The sequence below is a fragment of the Diaporthe batatas genome, assembly GCF_019321695.1.
Source record: "Diaporthe batatas strain CRI 302-4 chromosome Unknown Contig00015, whole genome shotgun sequence".
NCBI classification, from domain to species: Eukaryota; Fungi; Ascomycota; class Sordariomycetes; order Diaporthales; family Diaporthaceae; genus Diaporthe; species Diaporthe batatas.
In genome coordinates, this window is record NW_025408562.1 from 163,565 (window position 1) to 184,179 (window position 20,615).

The following is a 20,615-nucleotide window of genomic DNA, read 5'->3' on the forward strand; positions in this document are numbered from 1 at the left end:
TGCGAGACAAGCGTCCGTCCCAGCAACGTGGTTCGGCGAACGGGCCCATTGGTGGGACAAGCCCCTGGACCCCACTAGACGGAGTCCCATCCTGGGACGGGACGGGCAGGGACCCGTTTTCTGCAGCTCTTCGAGGGTGGGAGGGATGTCATCGACCAACCACACAGGCAGCAGTGCACATATCCCGAGTCTGCTTCGCGCCCACCACTCTACCAGGACAGTTCGAATATATCTGTTTAAGCTTTCTACTGCTCAACTCTTATGAATTTACATTGGCAGAATTCTTGAAAAAAAACTCTTGGCCGCACTGGCCTCAATTATCGAGTCTGAGTCATGCCCTTGTGTTACTGACCGGCTACGCTCTCACCTGTAACTCCGCGTCACTCGCCGAGAGCTATCGGACTTTCATAATGAGTGACCCGAGCAAGCCCGAGGGTATGATATTCGAGACCCTGAAGGCAGCCGGGGGCGATGGGCTGGTAGCGAGGCTGGGTAGGCTTGTGCTCCCACAACGCCAGGCCGTCGACACGCCAAACTATTTTGCCGTGGCATCTAGAGGCGTTGTCCCTCACTTGACCCCAGACACCATTGCAAAATATGGCGGGTTCTCAGGTGCCTACATAGCCATGGAAGACAGTGAGTCTGTCTACACAGAATTGTGAGGTGGTACACCAGGCTGAACATCTGCATTAGTGGTCGAGAAGTCCCAGAAGAGAATCACGAGGATACCGGCCGTGCAGAAGGCTCCCGCGGCGGATGGGAAGCGCATCCATGCCTTCACAGCACTACCTTCATCGTCAGTCTCGATACTGGGGCCGCGTAGGGTCCCTGCAGTCAAGGCTCCCATTGGCAACAGTGACAACTACATCCAGATCTTCACCTCGAACGGCTTCCAGGCTCTGAGAAACCCGGACTACATCAACGCCATCCAGACGTTGAAACCGGATATAGCCATCCCCATGGCCGACATAATCTACGGATCAAATACGACGCCACAGTCTAAGAGCATCTACAGGATGTGCGAGCGCACAGAGGAATGGATGTCTGAGGTCCACCGATCCCTGGATGTGGACGACCTCCGCTCATCAAACACTTCAATCTTCGCGCCGACCCTACCTGCCCCTTATCCCATGCAGTGGGAATACCTAAGCCGCCTCTCAGACGACATGACCGACATGCTAAGCGGCCTGGCAATATACGACGTAGACATCCTCCCCGACCTGGTCAACTACCCAGCCCTGACGCCCCTCCCACGGCTCTCCCTCGACACCCCAGCAACACCCCATGACATCCTCCGGCAGGTAGCCCTCGGCATCGACACCTTCCTCCTCCCCTTCATCAACGCGACCTCGGACGCGGGCGTGGCCATGACCTTCACGTTCCCAGCGCCAACGGAGCATCAGCAGCAGGCCAACAGCGACAGCGACAGCGGGACAGGCCTGCTCCCATTGGCGACGGACCTCACAGGCCCGGAGAACACGACCTCCCTGGAGCCCCTGGTGGGGTCCTGCGCCTGCTACGCCTGCGCGCACCACCACCGCGCGTACCTGAACCACCTCCTCAACGCGCGCGAGATGCTCGCCTGGACGCTGCTGCAGATCCACAACCACCACGCGGTCGAGGGCTTCTTCGCCGGCGTCCGGGCCTCGCTGGCGCGGGGCACGTTCGACGACGACCGCAGGGCGTTCCAGCGCGCGTACGAGGCCGAGTTCCCCCCGGGCCTGGGGACGCGGCCCCGCGCGAGGGGGTATCACTTCAAGTCCGAGGGCGGGGACGAGAAGAGGAACAAGCCCGCCTGGGGGCACCTCCATGGGGACGGGGATGGGGACGAGGTGGAGACGCCCCTCGTGCCTGATGCAGGCACCGACGCGGCCGATCTGGTCAGGGAGGGGTTTGCTGAAATAGATATTGACAAGGCACAAGCTAATTAGACCGGTGTAGAGGCTCAATTATGGTGTACCAGTAGAAGTTGGGGTGGGAACAAAAGTGCTGCTTTTAAAAAAGTCACCCAACACAGGCTCCTTTTAGCAGCCTGCGAGGTTTACGCGCCCGGCTTCATATGTGACCGTTGACCTTGATTTTCAGGCGACACAGACGTGGGAGGTACGATCGAGAAAGGAGAGTGCACCTGAACTTGCCACGTTTGAGCCTTGTATCTATGACAGTCTTGGGTATCTAAGCGGCATCCTGTATCTCGACCGGCGGCTTAGGTTTCTTTTTCTTCTTCGGTTTCACCACGGCCTCCCCAGTCTCGCCGTTGCCCCCGCCGCCCTCCTCGGCCGGTACGGCAGGCTTCTTCTTCTTCTTCTTGACCTTGGTCGCAACGGGCTCACCGGCCTCACCGCCCTCGTCAGGAACGGCTTTTGGCTTCGTAGACTTCTTCTTCTTCTTGACCACCGTCCCTTCCACCCCTTGAGCCACGTGTATCCTCTCGTTAGCCCTCTGCATCTCCAGCCGAAGTCGTTCCACTTCCTTCATTGCCTGGACCATCTCCGCATCCTCCTTCTTCTGCCTCTCGAAGTCGTACCCGCCCTCTCCGTTGTCCTCGCCTTCGAGGCTCAGGCTTCCAAGATTACTCGAGTCGACCTGTAGGAGCGACTGCTTGATCTTTTTAGCCCTCGCCTTGGCCAGACTATCGGAGTTGTTGGCCTCCGAATCATAGTTTCGCGGCGTAGACATGCCACTGCCGCCGAGGTTCTCGTCTTGGGCGACCACGATCCTCTGACGTGGCTTTGGCCGGGGCGCAAACTGTCTTGGGGATGTGAGGGCGGGTGCGTTGTCGACCCCACCCAAGTCAAGCTGCATAATAGGTATGGCGTCGATGTCCAGGTCGGGCCCGTTCTCGTTTTGCAAGATGCTATGGATCGGTGTCGATGTGCCGGTGCGACCTGAGGGTTCGCCGATGTAGAAAGGATCATCCTTATTTCGCTCAGCGCGCTCAGCCTTTCGCCTGGCCAGGATATCGGCATCCAAATAACTTTCCTCGCTTGCTTGGTACGATGTCGCGATTTCCTCGGGAGCATCGGCAAGCCGGTTGATCGCCGGCTCGCTGGACGAGATGTTCGAAGCTGGGGGCTTTTGGTGGTAGTAGACTTCAAACTCGTCCTCGTCTTCCGCTCTGAGTTGGATATCGTCCGCCAATGACAAAAGGTTGCCCAAATTCGGATGTATCGGCTCGTCTAGGTCGAGCCCTTGTGGCAAGGGTACGTTGGACTGGGCGGCAGGCGCCACAGAGTTCAGCTCCCAGCCGGTGAACAGAGACGGGATCGCTTGAGTGAGTAGGAGCGGCGGATCTTGTTGAATCTCGTCCGTGGAGGCATCTTGCGCGGATACAGCCTCAGACGTCAGCTTGAGAAGCTCCGTGAACTCAACCGCCCTTTCTTGAACTTCCAAGTTCGGGTGGAGTACTAGAGGCTCCAGCACGTGTATGATTCGCGCCAGGAGCAATGACGTCTTCGCTTTCCGCTCCGAGGTCCAGAGCTCCAGATCGCTCCCTGTAGCCTGAGCGAAGATCTTGATAGTTGCTTGGAGGCAAGATGCAAGGACTTCTGGGTCATTTGCGCGTGGTACCAGCTGCAACAGATACCCTAGTGTATCTTCTGACGCCAGCAGCTGGTCGGAATACTCCCCAACGATCCATGCGACGGGCCTCAAAGCACCAGAAGTAATCGGTTGTCCGGAAGAAGTGCAGAATTGGCGCAAGATCAACTCAGCAGCGCCAACCACAATCGGTCGGATTGCCTTGACCTTCACTGCCACGCTTCTCAGTTCATCTCCGATCTTGGCTGAAACATCCGCGGATGAAGCTTTGGAATTTGTTGTAGTTTGTTCTGCCGTGTCTCTCGACTGTCCGGGAACAGGAGCCATCCGTGCAAGTTGTGTCAAGATATCAATGTACCATTCGAAGTCGACGAGATTGCCATAATTGTCCCGGGCACACATCGTCAGTATCCTATTGATAACGTCGACCTTGTAATCGTCTGGCAACGGCGGTGTCTGCTCGATCTCGTGTTCTGCTAGATCAATGTTTACCTCGGCGTCCGCATCCGAATCAGAGCTGCCATCCTGTCTCTGAGCAGCTGATCTGCCAGCTGCAGCAGAGCTCTTGAGTTGTCTCATCAGGCGGCCGACGATGGACATTAGATTGTCGCTGCTGACCATGCCTTGTACTAAGTTAAGCGCCTGAACGCGAATTGTGATGTCGGGATTGTCGATGCACTCCATGATAACGTCCTCCTGTTGCGCTACCATAAATGGATGTGTCACCACGATCTTGTTGAATGCGAGCAAGGCTACATATTTGACTGCATAATTGGGTTAGATCAACCATTTTCAGTCGGGCGTGGTGGATTGGTCTCTTACGATTAGGGTCTCCGTCAACCATGATCATACCGCGCAGTTTAGTAACGCAAAGTGACGCGATCTCCTCACTACCTGACACGTCGTCATCGCTCCCAAGAATCCCCCCTTGAATGATGCCATTAATACATTCATATAGTAGAGACATGGCCGGCGTTGTTCGGATGAGGTCTGTTAGAGGAGGTAACAGTTTTCGAACGAGTCGCGGTTCAAGTGGCGTTAAAGTAGCAAACTACGGGTTATTAGCAGTCAAATCGAGAACCCTTGGAGAGTGGGTGCTCACAAGCTTGATCAACTTGATTGCCATCCAGTTGTTGCCACCGTCCACCAGCAGCTCAAAAAGCCTGGGGGCGAGGGGCAAGAAGTCGTGGGGCCGTCTCCAACCAAGCTCACAGACGACATTGACGATGGCGGCCGTGACGCTTGGGTCTTCATCCTGTGCCATAAGACGTTCCTTGATTTTTGGCCACGCTGCCCTCAGAGTTTCGGGGTATACTAGAGCTAGTCTATACAGGGTGACTATTGTTTTCTTTCGTATTGAAGGATTCGAGTGTGTGAGTCGCGGGAGAAGGTCGGCCACGGTAGAGAGAGCCAAGGACGGCGTGATGAAATGAGGCAGGGCGTGTATCGGTAGTGAAATCGTATTTGGGGCGCCGGAGGTGAGGTCCTGCAAAGGTACTGGTCAGTCTGACAGGGCCACGATGTCGAAGGGGACGCGACTCGGAGCAGACCTTCTTCAGGAGATTCGTGGCCAACATGAGCACCTCAGTGTCCGGGCGGTAGCTCTGAACTGCGCCTAGGTATCCAATACGCTTCTGGTGGTATTTCGGGGAGGACATGACCTCAAGGACGTTGAAGGAGGCCCAGGACATGTCGTGGCCCATCATCTCGAGGTAGATGAGCTTGAGCAAGGCGGTGGCCTTGATGTCTGTGTCGAATTATTAGACCCATGATGGTGATATGCGACTCGGAGAGTTCATCGACTGACCCATGTCCTGGCCTCGAATCTCGGCGCGGCATTCTTTCAGGCAATTCTGGATGTATTCCTTCTCGTGGCCCTTGTGATTCCGCAGACCGCGGATGAGGTCGTAGAGGGATTTCTCGAACCTGCCATGGTATCAGCACTGATATCCTCACAGCAGACGACCCATAAATCAGAGACTGTGCGTACATCTTGTCTGAACCACAGGGCGACGGCGCCCCTCAAGCCGTGACGGTTGGTGAGAGGGGGGGAGGGAAGAGGAGGGACGAGGTATTCGGGCTCAGCGCGTGAGACAGTGACGCATCCCTCCTTTTGGCATGTTGCAGTCCCTGCCGTTCCAAATCGTCTTGGGAGGTGTCAAGCTGGTCTGCAAGGTGGTTCTGGCAAGGTGTATAAGTACTAGGTGTTTGCTGAGAGCTGTCAGCTGCTGATAGTGGTGGTTGCTTTTGGTTGTCTGGGCTGGCTGCGGCCTGGTTAGCAGCACATCATCGGCCTGCGTTGCAGCTGCCCCACGTATTGAGCGTCGGGGCGGGCAGACGGCGTAATCGGTACCTAGGTACCCTGGACAGTAGCCTCATAGCTCGGGTCATCTCCCCTGGCCATACTGTGCCGCAGCAGAGCACCAACCAGCGGCTAATAAGAGCAACTAACTGCACAGGGAAGCTCCTGTCCCTGCCTCCGATCAGCAACGAGCGGCCGTAGTGCATACGTGCAGCGACAGCTCTAGTCTCCACAGCTTTCATCCCATCTATCCATCCACCAGCTCGGCTTCACCACGACAGACGCCCCCTTACCGCACTGCTCGACCACCCAGCGACTGTCCTCATCATCTATATACTCGGCCAGTCGACTGATTCGCTAATAAATAACACATCATGGCCCCCTCACTCCTCCATCCTCCCAGCCATCTGTCGCCAGCGCAAGCTCTCGAGCTTTCGCAACGCGCTCCCGCAATCCTCCAGAACTCGCCGCGCACGATCTCGTCCTCACCCTTAGCATCTCTGTTTTCGTCACCAGAAAACACTGAGCTATGGATGACTGTCGAGAACTTGCTGCTCTCCTGTCTGCGTACAGGCGACGAGAAGGCGGCCCACGAGTGCCTCGAGAGGTTGATCCTGAGGTTCGGCGAGGACAACGAGCGTATAATGGCTTTCAAAGGGATTTTGAAGGAGGCAGATGCTCCTGACAATGCTGCGTTGGAGAAGGTGCTGAAAGAATACGACGATATTCTGGCCAAGAACGAGACCAACATTGTCAGTGGACCAGACTGTCACTGCTCGTGAACTGTACAAGACTGACTTCATGCCTGCAGCCCATCACGAAGCGACGTATCGCACTGCTCCGTACACTGGGCCGGCCCGCTGATGCTGTGTCTGGCCTTTCAGCCCTGCTGGACTTCTGCCCCGTCGACGCCGAGTCCTGGGCAGAGATGGCGGACATTTACTGCTCTCAGGGGATGTATGCGCAAGCTATCTATGCCCTTGAGGAAGTACTGGTGCTGGCTCCTAATGCTTGGAATGTAAGTGACCGCAACCTCGCACCCGACTGCGAACCAATGCTGATAAGCCGAGGCAGATCCACGCTCGTCTCGGCGAGGTCGAGTACATGGCCTCAACATCTTCTGGTGCCGACGAAGCCGCCTCACGCAAATATCTTGCAGAGTCATTAAAGAGGTTCTGCCGAAGCATTGAACTTTGTGACGACTACCTGCGTGGATATTACGGGCTGAACCTGGTAAGACGCTTGTGATGACGGGAGCTTTTGCATGGCCTGTAGTAACATATTGCAGGTTACTTCGAAGTTGTTGGAATCAAAGTCTAGCAAACAAACGGATCCAGAGGACTTTGCAATTCCGCCTACGGCCACCATCGAGAAGCTTCGGGAAAAGAGCACTGCCAAATTATCTGAAATCGTGCGCCGTAATACCGCGAAGGAGAGAGGCTGGTGCGGATACGAGGAATCCGAAGTTGAGGCGGCTCGCGAGCTTCTCTCAAAGGAATCTTCTGGTCTTGTCAGATGAGCGCAGCTGCTACCAGCACAGCTTACACGGGATCTGGATCGCCATCTGTGAGTCACAGAGCAGAAGCATGGCAGTGCATTCCGAGCGAAGGACCAGTCAGGGAGAACTTGGGTCCTATTGGGCCTGGTATCATAAACTTGCATGACCGGTGGGTACTCAGCTGTGCGAGCTGGCAGTGCCATGAGCACGTGGCGCCAGTCGAGGTTGGGACAGGTAATCTGAAAGGACGCAAGCGGGCGGCACCAAGATTTCCAATGCTCAAGATCCAGGCATTCGCAGAAGTTTGCCAGACGAGGCGCCGCCGTGCCGTCGAAATGGATTACAAACGAGGCAACTCGGTAGGGTCTCCGGATCTTCACTCAGTCGCAGGGACAGGCATGGGGCAAACAGTTCGTGCATCCCCTGGTTGATTGATCCCTTGCATTCAGTTCGTTGCCGTCTGTGTTCCGTCGAACGGCAATGCAACCATGAGGTCAGACTTATTGTGAGCTATCGCAATGCGGCTCCCCGACGGTGGAGTGAGACGGCTGGCTGTGCCTTTTGCGCGCCGTCTACTTTAGACAAACCACATACAACTTTAATGCATACGTGCTTCCCCAGGCCACATGAGGGCTCTCTCGCGCAGCTGCGAGTGGTAATGCAGGACTGCAGCCAGACCCAAAGATTTGCATAAATGTGGCTGCAATCTGCATTGTCATCATCCCACCGCCTTTTTGGATGCGCGGCGGAATCGGGCCTTCGGACACCATCTCGCACTAAAAGACGTGAAACAAACCACGGATAAACCGTCAGGCCACTTCAAATTTTCAGACGAGCGAAGTTGGTTGCAGACCCTGGGCCAATTCGCGAAGCAGCTGTGTCCTCGTGCCCTGTCAAATGTCGGCGTGGTACGCCTGCACCTGCAGGACTTCCGCTTCTGGCCGCGCCGAAGCATCTCATCGTCTTGGGCTGCGTCAACCTGCAGGAAGGATTTGCCCCGGCGACTGCAGTGGCACCGCCCACACACACAGACTGCCAGACTGCGAGGGGCTAGATCAGCGCATCTGCAATAGATGCAGGGCCGGCTCAAGCGCTGGTTGTTGAGGCATGAACGAAGAACAGACATGTGGGCAGACAATCAATTGTCTTGTTCTGCGGTCCGGTCAAGGCTAGATGCCGTGCGCAAGTCTGGTCTGATAGTCTAGGCCTTGGGATCTGGCTAGCCTCATGGGTATCTAGTCCCTTGGGGTCTGTTTCCCACCGTTGTAACGGTTGTCGTCCGGCAGAGTTGGCAGAGCATGGCGCTTCCGACCGAAATGTCCGGCTTACACGGGAGCTCCAATCCGATGTTATTGGACAAGAGGTCAGCCGACTCTATCTGTGCAGTACTGACGGTCTAATGGCGCCCACCCCTCTTTCGATTCCTCGGTGGGCAGCATCTCTCCACCGATTCCTGGAGGCTTGCCCTCTGCGGGTATCCGAACCGAGCTCGCAGTGGTTCTCAATGACGATTACTGCTGCTTCGCCCGTCGATTAATTCGAGAGGCTAGGAAGGAAGTTCAAAAGGTGGGTCGACCTTAATGCCTCGCCGATCTGAGCGGGTCCGTCGACGAGGAGGGGTCGTCGTGTTTCTCAGACTTCTAACAAGTTCTAGCCGCCTTCATGTTGGGCAACAAGATTAGACACCAGCACTTGGACCGCCTGACTCGATGTACACCATCTTTGTCCCTGGCCAGACTTGTCGCTGCCGGACTGTGCGATGAGCGAGACATGAAAGTGTGTGAGGACTTCTGAAAAGTTGCTACCGCGCTCTTATTATTAGAGAAGAAAGGAATCGAAAAAAGACCTACAGAATCTCGCCCGGGGGGCAGTTGTCCCTCTCCCTTGGGCCCCCTGCGCCAGCTTATGTATGGGATTGGAGCAAATATCCTGCGGCATAGCAACACAGCAGTCGCTCCGGTTCCTAGTGCTCAGCCAGCCAGCCAGCGCACTACCTCGGGCGGCAGCAGGGTGTTCTTTTCCTTGTTTGAGACCAACACCGAAGGGGCAAGGAAGCATTCCCGCCTAAAATCAGCTTGTGGAATAGACTTGCACGAGCCCAAGACAAGTCCCGGCCAAGGCTCACTTGGTACTTTGGGGGTCTTCTCACCGCAACCCTGGCTGAACGCAACCCAATGTGCCCGTTCCTATTCGAGCCCAACGTTGTTTTGACGCTCTATCTGACCAGGTCAGCCCGGTCAGGTTCTGGGCCCTTCTGCACCCGAGAACGCTGTGCAGGTAGATCTTTCTTGTCGCCTGAGCAGACTTACACGGCCACCTGGGCAAATACCCACCCACCCGCCACGCCTTCGTCACTCGCCCCAAAACGAACCTTGGAACTTCGCACACGCACACGCACACTCACACGCATCCTCTCACACACCACTCCCCGATACATTCAGCCTCCTGCCTCCTTCCCACCTTGCCCCTGCGTACACAGCTCCAACGCCATCATCTCGTGACGATCCCGGACCAAAGCTTATGCTCTCTGGAGGCGGTGCGCCCATACACCGGTTGCTATCATCATTACACAACAACACCCTTGTCTGCCGGGTCGCGTCCTGCGGGGTTATTTCTTATACACACAGTAGAGGCCGTCGCTGCCCCCCTACCCCCCCTCGCGAATCCTGTCGCCACGATATCGGCTGGGTGTCATTCCAGCTGCACCAGACCAGCGCACTAGCTTGCAGCCGCTGTCCAAGGGAGAGCACCTTTGTACCGGCCATCTCTCTGCAGATTGTCCGGCGCAAAGGGCCTTCATCCCACCACTATTTTCCCAATGTCGTAAGCCATCCTCTTCCCACATCTCTCTGTGACCTACGCGCCCCTGCGGCTGCTTCGAACCAAGTCCTCGGACTCGGCCGCAAGGCTCTGCCTTTTCGCCCCCTCCGCCCTCCGGGGTTTGTCATTTGCTGACGCTGCTGCCCTCTCGCTTGGTTGCAGGGAAAGAAGGGCGACAATTACTATAGAACACACATCATCACGGGACTCGATCACGGACGGGGACGGCGAGTCGCAATACTCAGAGAGCGATCTTCCGGCGGACGAGGAGGAGTGGTCGTCGCATGCCGAAGAAGACGACATAGACCCTAACGACTCGGCATCCGCGACAGGAGACTACGTCCCGCAACCGCGACCTCACAGTCGGCCTCCTCGCAACCCACCGCGCCAACACAGCATTCCCCGGCAGTCAAGGTTTCGGGCGCCACCACCACCGGATCACATCCAAACCATGAGCAGCGAATCATATGAAGATTCGATGTACGGCTCGCGAGGTTTCGCGCCTCAACACGCAGGATTCTACGGAGGGAGGGCTGGTTATCCAGGGCCCCAGAGCATCGCTAGCGGATATGGGCCCCCGCATCATGGGTATGGGGGGCAGATGGTCCCCTTCGCCTCGAATCCCTTTAATCCGATGGCACCGGGAGGAGGCGCCGGCTACTTCCCTGAGCAGCGGCCGTACGACATGATGCCTTATCAACAACCCGGCTACTTCGGCGGTGCAGGCCCCGTGGCCGCCCCGGGTTACGGAATGCCGCCACCCCATGTTGCGCAATACATGTACCAGTCACCACCTCCTCCCCCTACCGAGGCGCCGGGCCCGCCGCGGACCCCAGCGCCGGCAGAGGAGAGACCAAACCCTCAGATGGAGCAGATGAGAAAGCAGCTAGAGCTGCTCCAGACCGAACGCAAGGAGCAGGAAGAGTCCAAGAAGCGAGCGGATATGGAGCAGAAGATCAGGGAGGACGCCGAGCGCGCCTTCAAGATCAGGATGGAGGAAATGCAGAGGGCACAAGAAGAGGCTAAGAAGGAGATCGAGCTCGCCAAGATTGCTGCCGAGCGGGCGGCACGGGAGCGCATCGAAGAAGAGCGCAAGGCCGAGGCCGAGCGCCAAAGGCTGCATGCAGAGATGATGGCCAAGGCCGAACGCGACGCCAGGGACCGTATTGAGAAGGAGAGGAAAGAGGAAGCCGAGCGCCAGCGACAACATGCCGAGGCCATGGCAAAGGCCGAGCGGGAGGCCAAAGAAAAGTACGAAGCCGCCCTCAAGGCCGAGGAGGAACGTAAGGCACAGCAGGAGGAAGAGCGGAAGAGGGCGGAAGAGAACGTCCGCCTTAGGCTTGAGGCGGAGGCGAAGGCCAAAGAAGAGGAGGCAAAACTCGCCGCCAAGAAAGCGGAAGAGGAGGCCGAGCGGAAAAAGCTCCTCGAGGAAGAGATGCGAGTCAGGGCGGAGAAGCAACTCCGCGACAAAATCGCAGCCGACAAGAAGGCCGAGGAGGACAAGAAGACAGCCGAAGAGGCGGCCAGGCTCAAATATGAGAATGAAGTGAGACTGCAAATCGAGAAGGAGCGCCTCGCCGCGGAAGAGGCCAAGAAGAAGGAAGAGGACGCCAAGAAAGACAGAGAAGACCTCGAGAAGAAGATCGCCGAGGAGACCAAGGCCAAGTTGGCCGAGGAGGCGAAGAAGTCGGCTGGCGACGACAAGGAGCCCCTCAAATTCAAGGATGCCTTGGGGAGAAAGTTCAACTTCCCATGGAACCTCTGCTCTACTTGGAGTGTACGTACAAGGCCCCCTCCCCCACTCGCTCCCTCTCTTGTCCCCTTTACAAACCTCACTACGTACTGGGCTAACCTCTGTGCGTCCAGAGTATGGAGGAGCTCATCAAGCAAGCCTTCCACCACGTCGATGTTACGGGCCCGCACGTTCAGCAAGGCCACTATGACTTGATCGGGCCTGACGGCGAGATCATTCTCCCTGTCGTGTGGGAGAAGACGGTCCAGCCGGGCTTCCAGATTAGCATGCACATGTGGCCAATGGACAAGCACCCGTTGCCACCCCAGATGCCTCCGGGATTGTCGCCTGAGCAACAGAGGGCATTCTTGATAGATCAGATGCGGCGACGACAAGCGGCCATGGCGCAGGGCAGAGGGCACCACCATGGCGGTGGGCACGCCGCGCCCATGAGGCCGCCTGGCTTCATGGGGGCGCCGTTCGGGGGCAACCCGCCGCCGCCGCCTGGGATGATGAGACCGCCGCCGCCGGGTGGCGAGGGGATGCGACCGCAGGGGGTAGATATCATCGACGGCGGCAAGCCGAAGAGGGACAAGGGCAAGAAGGCGAAGAAGACGATGGCTTTCTTTTCTGGTGCAAGTGCCAAACCTAAGAAGTCCAGTTCAAAGAAGTTTGTATTTCTCGAGGATCCTCTTATTTATCCTCAACGCTGACGGAATGAGTGGCAGGCATTAATTCGGGAAAACTTTTCTTACGGAAGATTTCCTTCTTGAGCAACACTATCTATCTCGTGGGTTCTGGCCAGATTTTCCTGGCTGGTCTTTTTGGTTGGACATTTGCAGCACTTCTCTCAGCTCTTTACCCAGCGATACCTTTTTGATTTTCAGCATATTCTTTTCTTCTCAATTCCCCCCGCCGCTCTAACAATTATACAACCTCTTTTTTTCCCCCCCTGGGCCGACCTGCGAGGAATTATCGATCAAGGAACGAAGGACATGAAGGAACGAGGGACGAGACACGGAAACGTGAACGAGGAAGAGATGACGCCGAGACGACGCGCCGAGACGAGACGAAACGAGACAAGCAATTCCACGCGTGACGCGAGCTGGAATGTGGACGGGAGTGCGCAGGCAGGTAACAGAAGGGGAGGAGAGGTCTAGCAGCCTATTCGCGATGTTGCTTTTGTTTTTGTTCTTGACCATGACCCCTGGATACCACACTTTCACCGACGCAAAAAAAAAGTTCCCTCGGCGCCGAGTAAGCCATAACCTTATGAGAGCAAGGCGCAACTGAACATGAATGAACGGGGATGGTGTTTATTATCTAAGGTGCGGCCCAGGGACCCTGATCGGAGGGTGCCCTTCATCGGCCCTTTATGTCTATACAGCGCTTGGATCTATATCTGTCCTTTTGTCTACCGTGCGAGAGTCTGCTTAATCATACAACACATATTCTGCCACCTCGTACTGTTCTCACCTCGAGCGTGCCGTGGCCCAGGGAGGCCAATGTCTAAACAAACGGAGCAGAGGCGGCGGCGGCGACGCCGTGGCGCCTTCACATTCCGCCGAGTAGTTTTTTGAATCCAACTCTTGTGCATCCAAACATGCGCCACCGCAAATCAGCCCTCCGCGTCCCCAAACAAGTCCCTGGCCCTCTGCTCAAAGGCGTCGACCATCTTGGTGGCGGTCTCGTCGACGACCTTGGACAGCATCATCCGCACGAGCGGGTCGGCGAGGCGCATGGTGAGGTCGAGGTCGACGGTGGACCAGGTGCCGATGCGCTTGACGATGGCGTCCCGGACCGTCCACTTGGTGACGAGGCTCTCGAAGGGGCTCCCCGCGGGGCCGGGGATGCCCTCGTGCCGCCCGCTCAGGGCCTCGATGCTGCGCCCCGGCACGCAGACGATCCTGCTCGTGTACGACTGGGTGATGGGGCCGAAGCCCACGGTGAGGTCGCCCTCGGCCGGCCAGGCGCGGCCGCCGCCGTCGGCCTCGGACCACCTCGTCACGCGGCTGTGCTGGCAGTAGGGCAGGAAGCTCGAGTACGCGTCCACGTCGGCGATCATGTCGTACAGCTTCTCGCGCGGGTAGGGCAGGGTGCGGGAGACGTTGATGGTCAGGGGCTTGCTCGGCTGGAAGACGGAGTCGAGGAAGGTCCGGCGCTGGGCGGCGGTGGCGAGGGCGAGGGCGGGAGGGCATGGGCGGCGGGCGATCAAGGCCCTGCTGGCCAGCCTGAGGGGTCCGGTAGCCGTGGCAGCCATTTCCGAACGGTGGTAGGACGAAGGCCGGCTATTGTTATTGTGCGATCATTGTACCTGGCACTTAATTGGGCGATGCGCGGGGCCTCTTCTTTTTTTTGGATTATTGGAATTGGCGATGATGACGAGACAAACAAGTCAAGACTTCTGAGATTCCCGTCGGTTCCGACCTCGGCAATCGCAATCGGCCAGGCCCACTGCAGTTTGGCCCCACTCTTCAGCTTGGGCCACAATTTTTTTGAAGAGAGGGTCAGGGTCCATAGACCGCGACATCAAAAAGGCTGCCGAAAATTTCAATATCACCTTCGTCTGTTCCTCACACCTCCCACGTCCACAGCAGCAAGACTTGTGCTCTTGCAACACCATGCTGTGTCGCTCCCACACCCGGTCAGACCGTCTTCGATAACACCCGAGGACTGAGCAGGTCCCTCGCAGCAGCTATGGCCGCAGCACCGGAGGTCGCAGCCCAGGCGGCTCCTCCCACCCCGTCAGAGCCTCAGGTTAGGGCTGCTGATGGGCACGAGGAGCTTGCCGAGGGCGTGTTGGCTCTCACGGTCGGCGGCGACGGCGGCGGCGACGCAGCCCTCCCACCACACCGATCCCACAACCCCCAATTCAACCAGAAGCGCTCCGACCCCTTCCAGTTCGGGTCTCGCTTCCTCGAAGAGGGCGACGACCCCTTCGAGTTCAACGCCTGGGACCACGTGGAGACTGACGACGCGTTCAAGGAGTTTGCTGAGCAGCAGTACGAGCTGCAGCGTCAGTCTCCCGTGTCCGATTTTGACAAGAGTAAGTCGGCACTGGTCTTGACACACCCACGGCCTCTTGTGATGATTTACATATCATAGCATAGTTCATCTGACTTCATGATGACTACATTGTACTCGTTATTAGTCTTTCGCTCCCATCTGACTGGCCACATCCACTTTGCACCCTTCTTGTCAGCTGTGTCTTTGACGAAAGCGGCTCGCTGACAATCATCAAACAGAACGCTTCAACTCGGACCCTGCCAAGTGGTGGAACTTGTTCTACAAGAACAACACCTCCAACTTCTTCAAGAACCGCAAGTGGCTGCAGCAGGAGTTCCCCGTGCTTGACAAGGTAACCAAGGAGGACGCCGGCCCCGTCACGCTCTTGGAGATAGGAGCCGGCGCCGGCAACACCGCCTTCCCAATCCTGGCCCAGAACAAGAACCCCCAGCTCAAGGTCCACGCCTGTGACTTCTCCAAGAAGGCCGTCGAGGTCATGCGCAGCCACGAGGGCTATGACACCCAACACATGCAGGCCGACGTGTGGGACGTCGCCTCGGAGGAGCTGCCCCCCGGGCTGGAGGAGGGCTCGGTCGACATCGCGCTCCTCGTCTTCATCTTCTCTGCATTGTCCCCGTTGCAGTGGAAGAGGGCCGTCGAGAACGTGCACCGGCTGCTCAAGCCGGGCGGCGAGGTCTGCTTCCGTGACTATGGGAGAGGAGACCTCGCGCAGGTCCGGTTCAAGAAGGGCCGGTACCTCGAGGAGAACTTCTACATCCGCGGCGACGGGACGCGCGTGTACTTCTTCGAGAAGGACGAGCTTGCCTCCATATGGACCGGCGAGAAGTTCGGGTCCGAGGAGGGCAAAGAGGAGGAGGAGGAAGAGGAGGAGGAGGAGGCCGAGAGGCCACCGCTGTTCGAGGTCAAGAGCCTCGACTTCGACCGCCGCATGCTTGTCAACCGCGCCCGCCGCCTAAAGATGTATAGATGCTGGCTACAGGGTAGATTCATCAAGAAATAGATATATGTCCTGCCATGATTTGTACAAGATGCTGTCACCACCCGTCAACCACACACACCCACCCCCTCATCAGAGCTTGCTCTTGCCCCCACCAAGGTAGCTGGTGCCCAGCCTGAGCATCTTCTCGGCGTCAGCCACCATCTCCCTCACGATCTCGCCGGCGGGCTGCACCTTCTGGATGGCGCCGGCCACCTGGCCCATGAGGTGCGGCAGGTCGACCTCGTTGCCCTGCTCGATGTCGTGCTCGAGCGGGACGACGCCGCTGTCGCACAGCTCGCGGATGCGGTCGGGCCGCGCGTGCCAGGCGCGGATGTACTCGTTGGTGCGCATGCGCAGCGGGCGGCCCGAGACGACGAGCGTGCGCTCCGTGTCCTGGAAGCCGCACCCCACGACGGCCTCCTTGTGGTCCCTGCTGCACCCGGCCTCGTCGCTCGCCACGAACCGCGTCCCGACCCACACGGCGGCCGCGCCCTGCATCAGGCTGCTGGCCAGCCCGCGCCCGTCCGAGATGCCGCCCGCCGCCACCACGAGCGCGGGGCTGTCCCCGCCCAGCAGCTTCGGCCTGTACCGCGCCGCGACGTCCGCCACGGCCGGGATGAGCACGCTGTTGGCGATGTCCCCCGTGTGCCCGCCGCCCTCGCCGCCCTGCGCGCACACCATGTCCACGCCGAGGTCGAGGGCCTTGGCCGCGTGCTTGGGGTGGCCGACCATGTTCATCACGTAGATGCCCGCGGCGTGCAGCCTGTCGATGACGTGCCTGGGCGGCACGCCGACGGCGCTGACAAACAGGCGCGCGCCGGACTCGATGGTGATGTCGACCAGCTCGTCCAGCTTGCCGCCCGTGTAGTCGTGGTTGGTCTTGCGGGCGTTGCCGCCCAGCTGCGGCAGGGCCAGGTCCACGCCGAAGGGGAGGTCCGGCCGCGTGAAGTGCGCCTTCATCTCGGCGATGATGTCGCGCAGCTGCTGCGGCGTGTACATGAAGCCGCCTATCACGCCCAGCCCGCCCGCGTTGGACACGGCGGCGGCGAGGCGGCCGCCCGACACGCGCGCCATCCCCGCCAGGATCACCGGGTGCTGGATCCCCAGCAGGGTCGTTATTGGTGTGGTTATTGGTCCCGTTGGCGCCATTGTGAGTGAGTGGCTGGGTGGGCTGGTGATCGTGATATTCAGACCAAGAGTAAACTCCGTCTTGTTAACCACCTCTCGGTCTTGTGTGTCGAGATCGTGTTGCTGACTTGGGTCCTTGTGAGAGGCGGCTCTCAAAAAACTTCACACAGGTGCCCTTCGGTGTTCATATGGACCAGACCGATATCCACCTCGATAGGACAGCAGGGCTCGCCCATCGTTCTTATAGAGGTTGCCAGCTCAGGTGGCATTTAAGATGCATCCTTTTGCCCCTTCTGTCCAACACCCACCCCCCTGTAAACGGCTATATGGGTTTCTCGAGGAATGCGGAGCTGCCGAGGCATCTTTGGGGTCGCACCCCGCCTTCTCGAAGCCCGGGGTAGCTTTTTTACCGTCACTATGTCAGCTGTGTGGAGGGCTGGCTGTCCTTCCTGGGGTCTGGCTTGTCAGGCCCACGCAGCCATAGGTTCTGTTTCAGTCCCTACATGATTTTTGCCCAATCTGGCATGCAGCTCACGGCCCCCCGTCCGCGCGGGAGGTTGTGCCCAGAGATCTCACCCACATGCCTTGGGGAATCACGGCAAACCACCTGAGGCCTGACATGGACACTGCTTGCATCTTTATTGTGGGTCCCCTCGGCTTCCTGCTCAGATGCTCTCGCCAAATAAATGTCTTGCCGTCAAGGCACCACGTGCGGAAGGTAACATGTGTATATTGTATGCAAAGATTGTGAATGATTCGCTGGGAATCGTCTATCAACGCAACAATTCTAGAAAGCAAAAGGCCCGCCCATTCCTCCAAATTACTGCTCGCCGCAAAGAATACTTCCTGTTTTCAGTATTTTTTTCACTCCTGTCCAATATTCACACCTGGTTTTTTTTTTGTATGATTCATGTCCGCTTCCTGACCGCTGGTGCCGGCTAAAATGGCATTTTCAAGGGCTGCCAAAGCACCAGGCTCGCTGCAGACGTAGATCACATCGTGATTGTCCGAGAAACCATTGAAGCGAGTGGCAGAGCACTTGGTGTAAGCGCCCATATCCTCAAAGTACAGCCAGTCGCCGACATCCAGCGTCTGGTTGAAACGAATGCTCTCGCTGATGCGGTCAATGCCGTCACAAGTCGGGCCCCAGATGCTGTATTCCATCCCGCCACCCTCGACGGGTCGACCCTCGATGGTGTTGTAATAGTTGCGGCCTCCGGCCTGCAGAACATGGGCCACGGGGTTCTGGTGGTCGAACATGATGCTGCTGAAGTTGCCGTAGACGCCATCGTTGACATAGACCATGTAGCTGTTGTCATCACCTGGCTGGTTCTCGACGGTCCGCCTCGCAATGATGTTGCAGGCCAGCGTGAAAGCCGTGGAGGCGTAGAACCGGCCAGGCTCAGCGATCAGGTTGATGCCCGAGTGCGCCGGGAAGTACTCGTCGAGTGCCGCGCGGAGAACGCCAGCCATTCCCTCAAAGGTCGAGTCGCTGCAGAAGCCGCCACCCACGTCCAGGGTCTTCATGTCGAAGCCGTACGCGGCGCCCTGCTGGAAGACGGTGTGGGCGTCTTGCACGGCCTTGAGGAATGCCCTGGGGTCGGAAGCCCCGGACCCGACGTGGAAGCTCACGCCGACAACGTTGAGACCGAGCTCCTGCGCGGTGCGCAGCAGGCCGTCGGTCATATCCATGGACGCACCAAACTTGAGGCTCAGGCGGCACAGGCTGGAAGAGTCATCGGTGTGGATGCGCAGGAAGAGCTCAGCCCCCGGGAACAGCTTGGCGATCTTGCGCAGCTCGTCGGCATTGTCAAAGGTCATCTGGCGGACACCAGCGTTGGCGACGTAGCGCACGTAAGAGTTGGTCTTGCAGGGCTGTGCGTAGATGATCCGGTCAGGGCTAACGCCCAGGTCAAGCACCTGTTCGATCTCGGTCTTGGAAGCACAGTCGAAGCCGTTGCCCAGGCTGGCCAGGAGGCGCAGAAGCTGGGGGTCCGGGTTGCACTTGACGGCGTAGAAGGGCTTGACGCGCGGGAGGTTCAGCTTCCACCGCAGGTGCTGGCGGTAGACCTCGCCGAGGTCAGCCACGAAGAAGGTATCCTCATCGCCAGGCTCGCAGAACTCGTGGTCGATGTTCTCGACGCGCTGGCGCAGGGCGTCACCAATCAGCTGCTTGGGAGTGACACGGCCATAGTTGGCATCGTCGTCATTGTTGAATACATCGCCATGGTCTTTGATGGACTTTGTCGGAAAGATCCGATTATTGATGTAGTCAATGGGTGAGATTGTATCGACGAGGGTAATTGCCATAACCATATCCCGACTCTTGTTGGAGGGACTGATGCTGAGCCCGACAGACGCGATGTGTGGTCTTGGGTGGTGGTCCGTTTGAGGATTGACCGTTGTTGATTTAAGGAGGCTCGAGGAACGAGACTGGTGTTAGGGGGGTCGGAAACGGTAGCAAACTGTTCCCTGGATTGATTGGCGAGGCCTCCGCGACTCTCCCTCCGTAAGAGAGAGGGTCTCTAGAAGACTCTTATTCGGCAGCTTAGATTGGGGGGTGAACTCGGGGTCCGGTTTGTGGTGCGGGAAGTCGAAAAACGGCAAAGACTCGGGGCCTTTAGTAGACTTCAGCAGGTGGAGGTGGAACCACGCAGAGGATGTGGAAAGGCTTCCGGTGAGCGAAATCTTGGTCAGATACGAAAGCTACGGCCGAGGAAGCCGTCTTTGCGACGAGCCTTTGTTAGACCAAAGGCAGTCCGAACGAGGATGTTCTGGGGGGTTTGGAGGTCGCTGAGGGATTTTCTCGTCAGTTTTGTGGTTGTTTTATTTTGTCGAAAAAAATTGGTTGGCGTCACTGACGTAGTGCGCGATGAGGAGATGATGGGATTTTGTTGCTGGTGAGACGGGGAGCAGGGAGAGGATAGGATTTGTGAGCGATGTCTGGACGGCGAAGGCCAGATGGGTGGTGGTGTAGATGGATGAAGATGGCACGTCGCGAGGACTGTTGTCGCCTGGGGGGGGGGGGGCAAAATGCTTGATGCCTAAGGGGGATCGCGATCGGGTGCAGAGACTGTGGGCTGTGTTTCCGTTCCTGGACACAACGTACCTGCAGCTGGACAGCGGTGGGAAGAGATTGAGTCACCGGCGCGGTTTGTGCCGATTGTGTATAGAGCCTGAGCGGTGAAGTTTCTGGGTGCAGTGTGATGCAGTGTCGGCAGGAAAGGGGGCAGCAAGAACTGGCTGTTGTCGGGTTGGACGGGGTGAAGTTTTGTGGATGGAGGCTGACGCTGATGATGTTGGCCGATGTGGTAGGAAACCTTGTGTGGTGGGCAGTGGGGTCGGGAGGGAATTGTCTGGCACCAAGTGGGTCCTGTCTCCTTGCTTTTGTGCCCTCGAATTTTTGTTGATGGCGGGAGCCGGCGGGGCCATGGTTGCGCCTGGCCAAACTGGCAGACTGGCCGCAACTGGGGCCCCATGGCCCCAAACCTTGGCCCGCCACTCGAGTCGGCCAAACAGTCAGTCGCAGCAGTCACCAACAACGGAAGCCAAAGCCACGCTACACGGTACGTCAGCCCGTCCAGCCGTC

General features: G+C 57.9%; 8 protein-coding genes across 8 annotated transcripts; 4 read left to right on the forward strand and 4 right to left on the reverse strand.

The window, feature by feature from the left end:
- Positions 1-150: 150 nt before the first annotated feature.
- KVR01_011342 (uncharacterized protein) lies at positions 151-1,931 on the forward strand (the record flags this gene model as incomplete). Its single annotated transcript, XM_044782488.1, has 2 exons — positions 151-636; positions 694-1,931. Exons 1-2 carry the CDS (start codon positions 411-413, stop codon positions 1,929-1,931), a joined length of 1,464 nt encoding a protein of 487 aa, XP_044639717.1. The 5' UTR covers positions 151-410.
- Positions 1,932-2,123: 192 nt separating this feature from the next.
- Positions 2,124-6,013, reverse strand: KVR01_011252 (uncharacterized protein). The gene is made up of 6 exons (XM_044783412.1): positions 5,531-6,013; positions 5,348-5,466; positions 5,091-5,287; positions 4,643-5,026; positions 4,363-4,591; positions 2,124-4,304 (listed from the first exon to the last, which is right to left on the reverse strand). Coding segments are annotated over exons 1-6 (3,060 nt in total). The 5' UTR covers positions 5,533-6,013; the 3' UTR covers positions 2,124-2,175.
- On the forward strand, positions 5,796-8,341 carry KVR01_011426 (uncharacterized protein). Its single transcript, XM_044781448.1, has 4 exons — positions 5,796-6,594; positions 6,654-6,860; positions 6,917-7,075; positions 7,131-8,341. Exons 1-4 carry the CDS (start codon positions 6,217-6,219, stop codon positions 7,359-7,361), a joined length of 975 nt encoding a protein of 324 aa, XP_044639801.1. The 5' UTR covers positions 5,796-6,216; the 3' UTR covers positions 7,362-8,341.
- A 274-nt stretch (positions 8,342-8,615) lies between these two features.
- On the forward strand, positions 8,616-14,266 carry KVR01_011328 (uncharacterized protein). The gene is made up of 4 exons (XM_044789613.1): positions 8,616-8,906; positions 8,995-10,163; positions 10,323-11,937; positions 12,027-14,266. The coding sequence occupies exons 2-4, from the start codon at positions 10,159-10,161 to the stop codon at positions 12,603-12,605; spliced, it is 2,199 nt and encodes a 732-aa protein (XP_044639703.1). The 5' UTR covers positions 8,616-8,906; positions 8,995-10,158; the 3' UTR covers positions 12,606-14,266.
- On the reverse strand, positions 13,511-14,152 carry KVR01_011240 (uncharacterized protein; the record flags this gene model as incomplete). Its single annotated transcript, XM_044784452.1, has 1 exon — positions 13,511-14,152. The coding sequence occupies one exon, from the start codon at positions 14,150-14,152 to the stop codon at positions 13,511-13,513; it is 642 nt and encodes a 213-aa protein (XP_044639615.1).
- A 169-nt stretch (positions 14,267-14,435) lies between the features above and the next one.
- KVR01_011350 (tRNA(Thr) (cytosine(32)-N(3))-methyltransferase) lies at positions 14,436-17,442 on the forward strand. The gene is made up of 2 exons (XM_044787005.1): positions 14,436-14,938; positions 15,138-17,442. The coding sequence occupies exons 1-2, from the start codon at positions 14,590-14,592 to the stop codon at positions 15,917-15,919; spliced, it is 1,131 nt and encodes a 376-aa protein (XP_044639725.1). The 5' UTR covers positions 14,436-14,589; the 3' UTR covers positions 15,920-17,442.
- On the reverse strand, positions 15,989-17,047 carry KVR01_011237 (uncharacterized protein; the record flags this gene model as incomplete). Its single annotated transcript, XM_044786556.1, has 1 exon — positions 15,989-17,047. One exon carries the CDS (start codon positions 17,045-17,047, stop codon positions 15,989-15,991), a length of 1,059 nt encoding a protein of 352 aa, XP_044639612.1.
- A 296-nt stretch (positions 17,443-17,738) lies between the features above and the next one.
- Positions 17,739-20,489, reverse strand: KVR01_011345 (ornithine decarboxylase SPE1). The gene is made up of 2 exons (XM_044793852.1): positions 19,889-20,489; positions 17,739-19,819 (listed from the first exon to the last, which is right to left on the reverse strand). The coding sequence occupies exon 2, from the start codon at positions 19,340-19,342 to the stop codon at positions 17,891-17,893; it is 1,452 nt and encodes a 483-aa protein (XP_044639720.1). The 5' UTR covers positions 19,343-19,819; positions 19,889-20,489; the 3' UTR covers positions 17,739-17,890.
- Positions 20,490-20,615: the final 126 nt, after the last annotated feature.

Coding starts and splice junctions, on each gene's coding strand:
- KVR01_011328 (XM_044789613.1), top strand. Junction 11,938..12,026: donor ACCTCTGCTCTACTTGGAGT/GTACGTACAAGG, acceptor CTGTGCGTCCAG/AGTATGGAGGAGCTCATCAA.
- KVR01_011350 (XM_044787005.1), top strand. CDS start 14,590: ATGGCCGCAGCACCGGAGGTCGCAGCCCAGGCGGCTCCTCCCACCCCG. Junction 14,939..15,137: donor CGTGTCCGATTTTGACAAGA/GTAAGTCGGCAC, acceptor ATCATCAAACAG/AACGCTTCAACTCGGACCCT.
- KVR01_011252 (XM_044783412.1), bottom strand. Junction 5,288..5,347: donor GATTCGAGGCCAGGACATGG/GTCAGTCGATGA, acceptor AATTCGACACAG/ACATCAAGGCCACCGCCTTG. Junction 5,027..5,090: donor CCACGAATCTCCTGAAGAAG/GTCTGCTCCGAG, acceptor GTACCTTTGCAG/GACCTCACCTCCGGCGCCCC.
- KVR01_011345 (XM_044793852.1), bottom strand. CDS start 19,342: ATGGTTATGGCAATTACCCTCGTCGATACAATCTCACCCATTGACTAC.
- KVR01_011426 (XM_044781448.1), top strand. CDS start 6,217: ATGGCCCCCTCACTCCTCCATCCTCCCAGCCATCTGTCGCCAGCGCAA. Junction 6,595..6,653: donor CCAAGAACGAGACCAACATT/GTCAGTGGACCA, acceptor TCATGCCTGCAG/CCCATCACGAAGCGACGTAT. Junction 6,861..6,916: donor TGGCTCCTAATGCTTGGAAT/GTAAGTGACCGC, acceptor AAGCCGAGGCAG/ATCCACGCTCGTCTCGGCGA.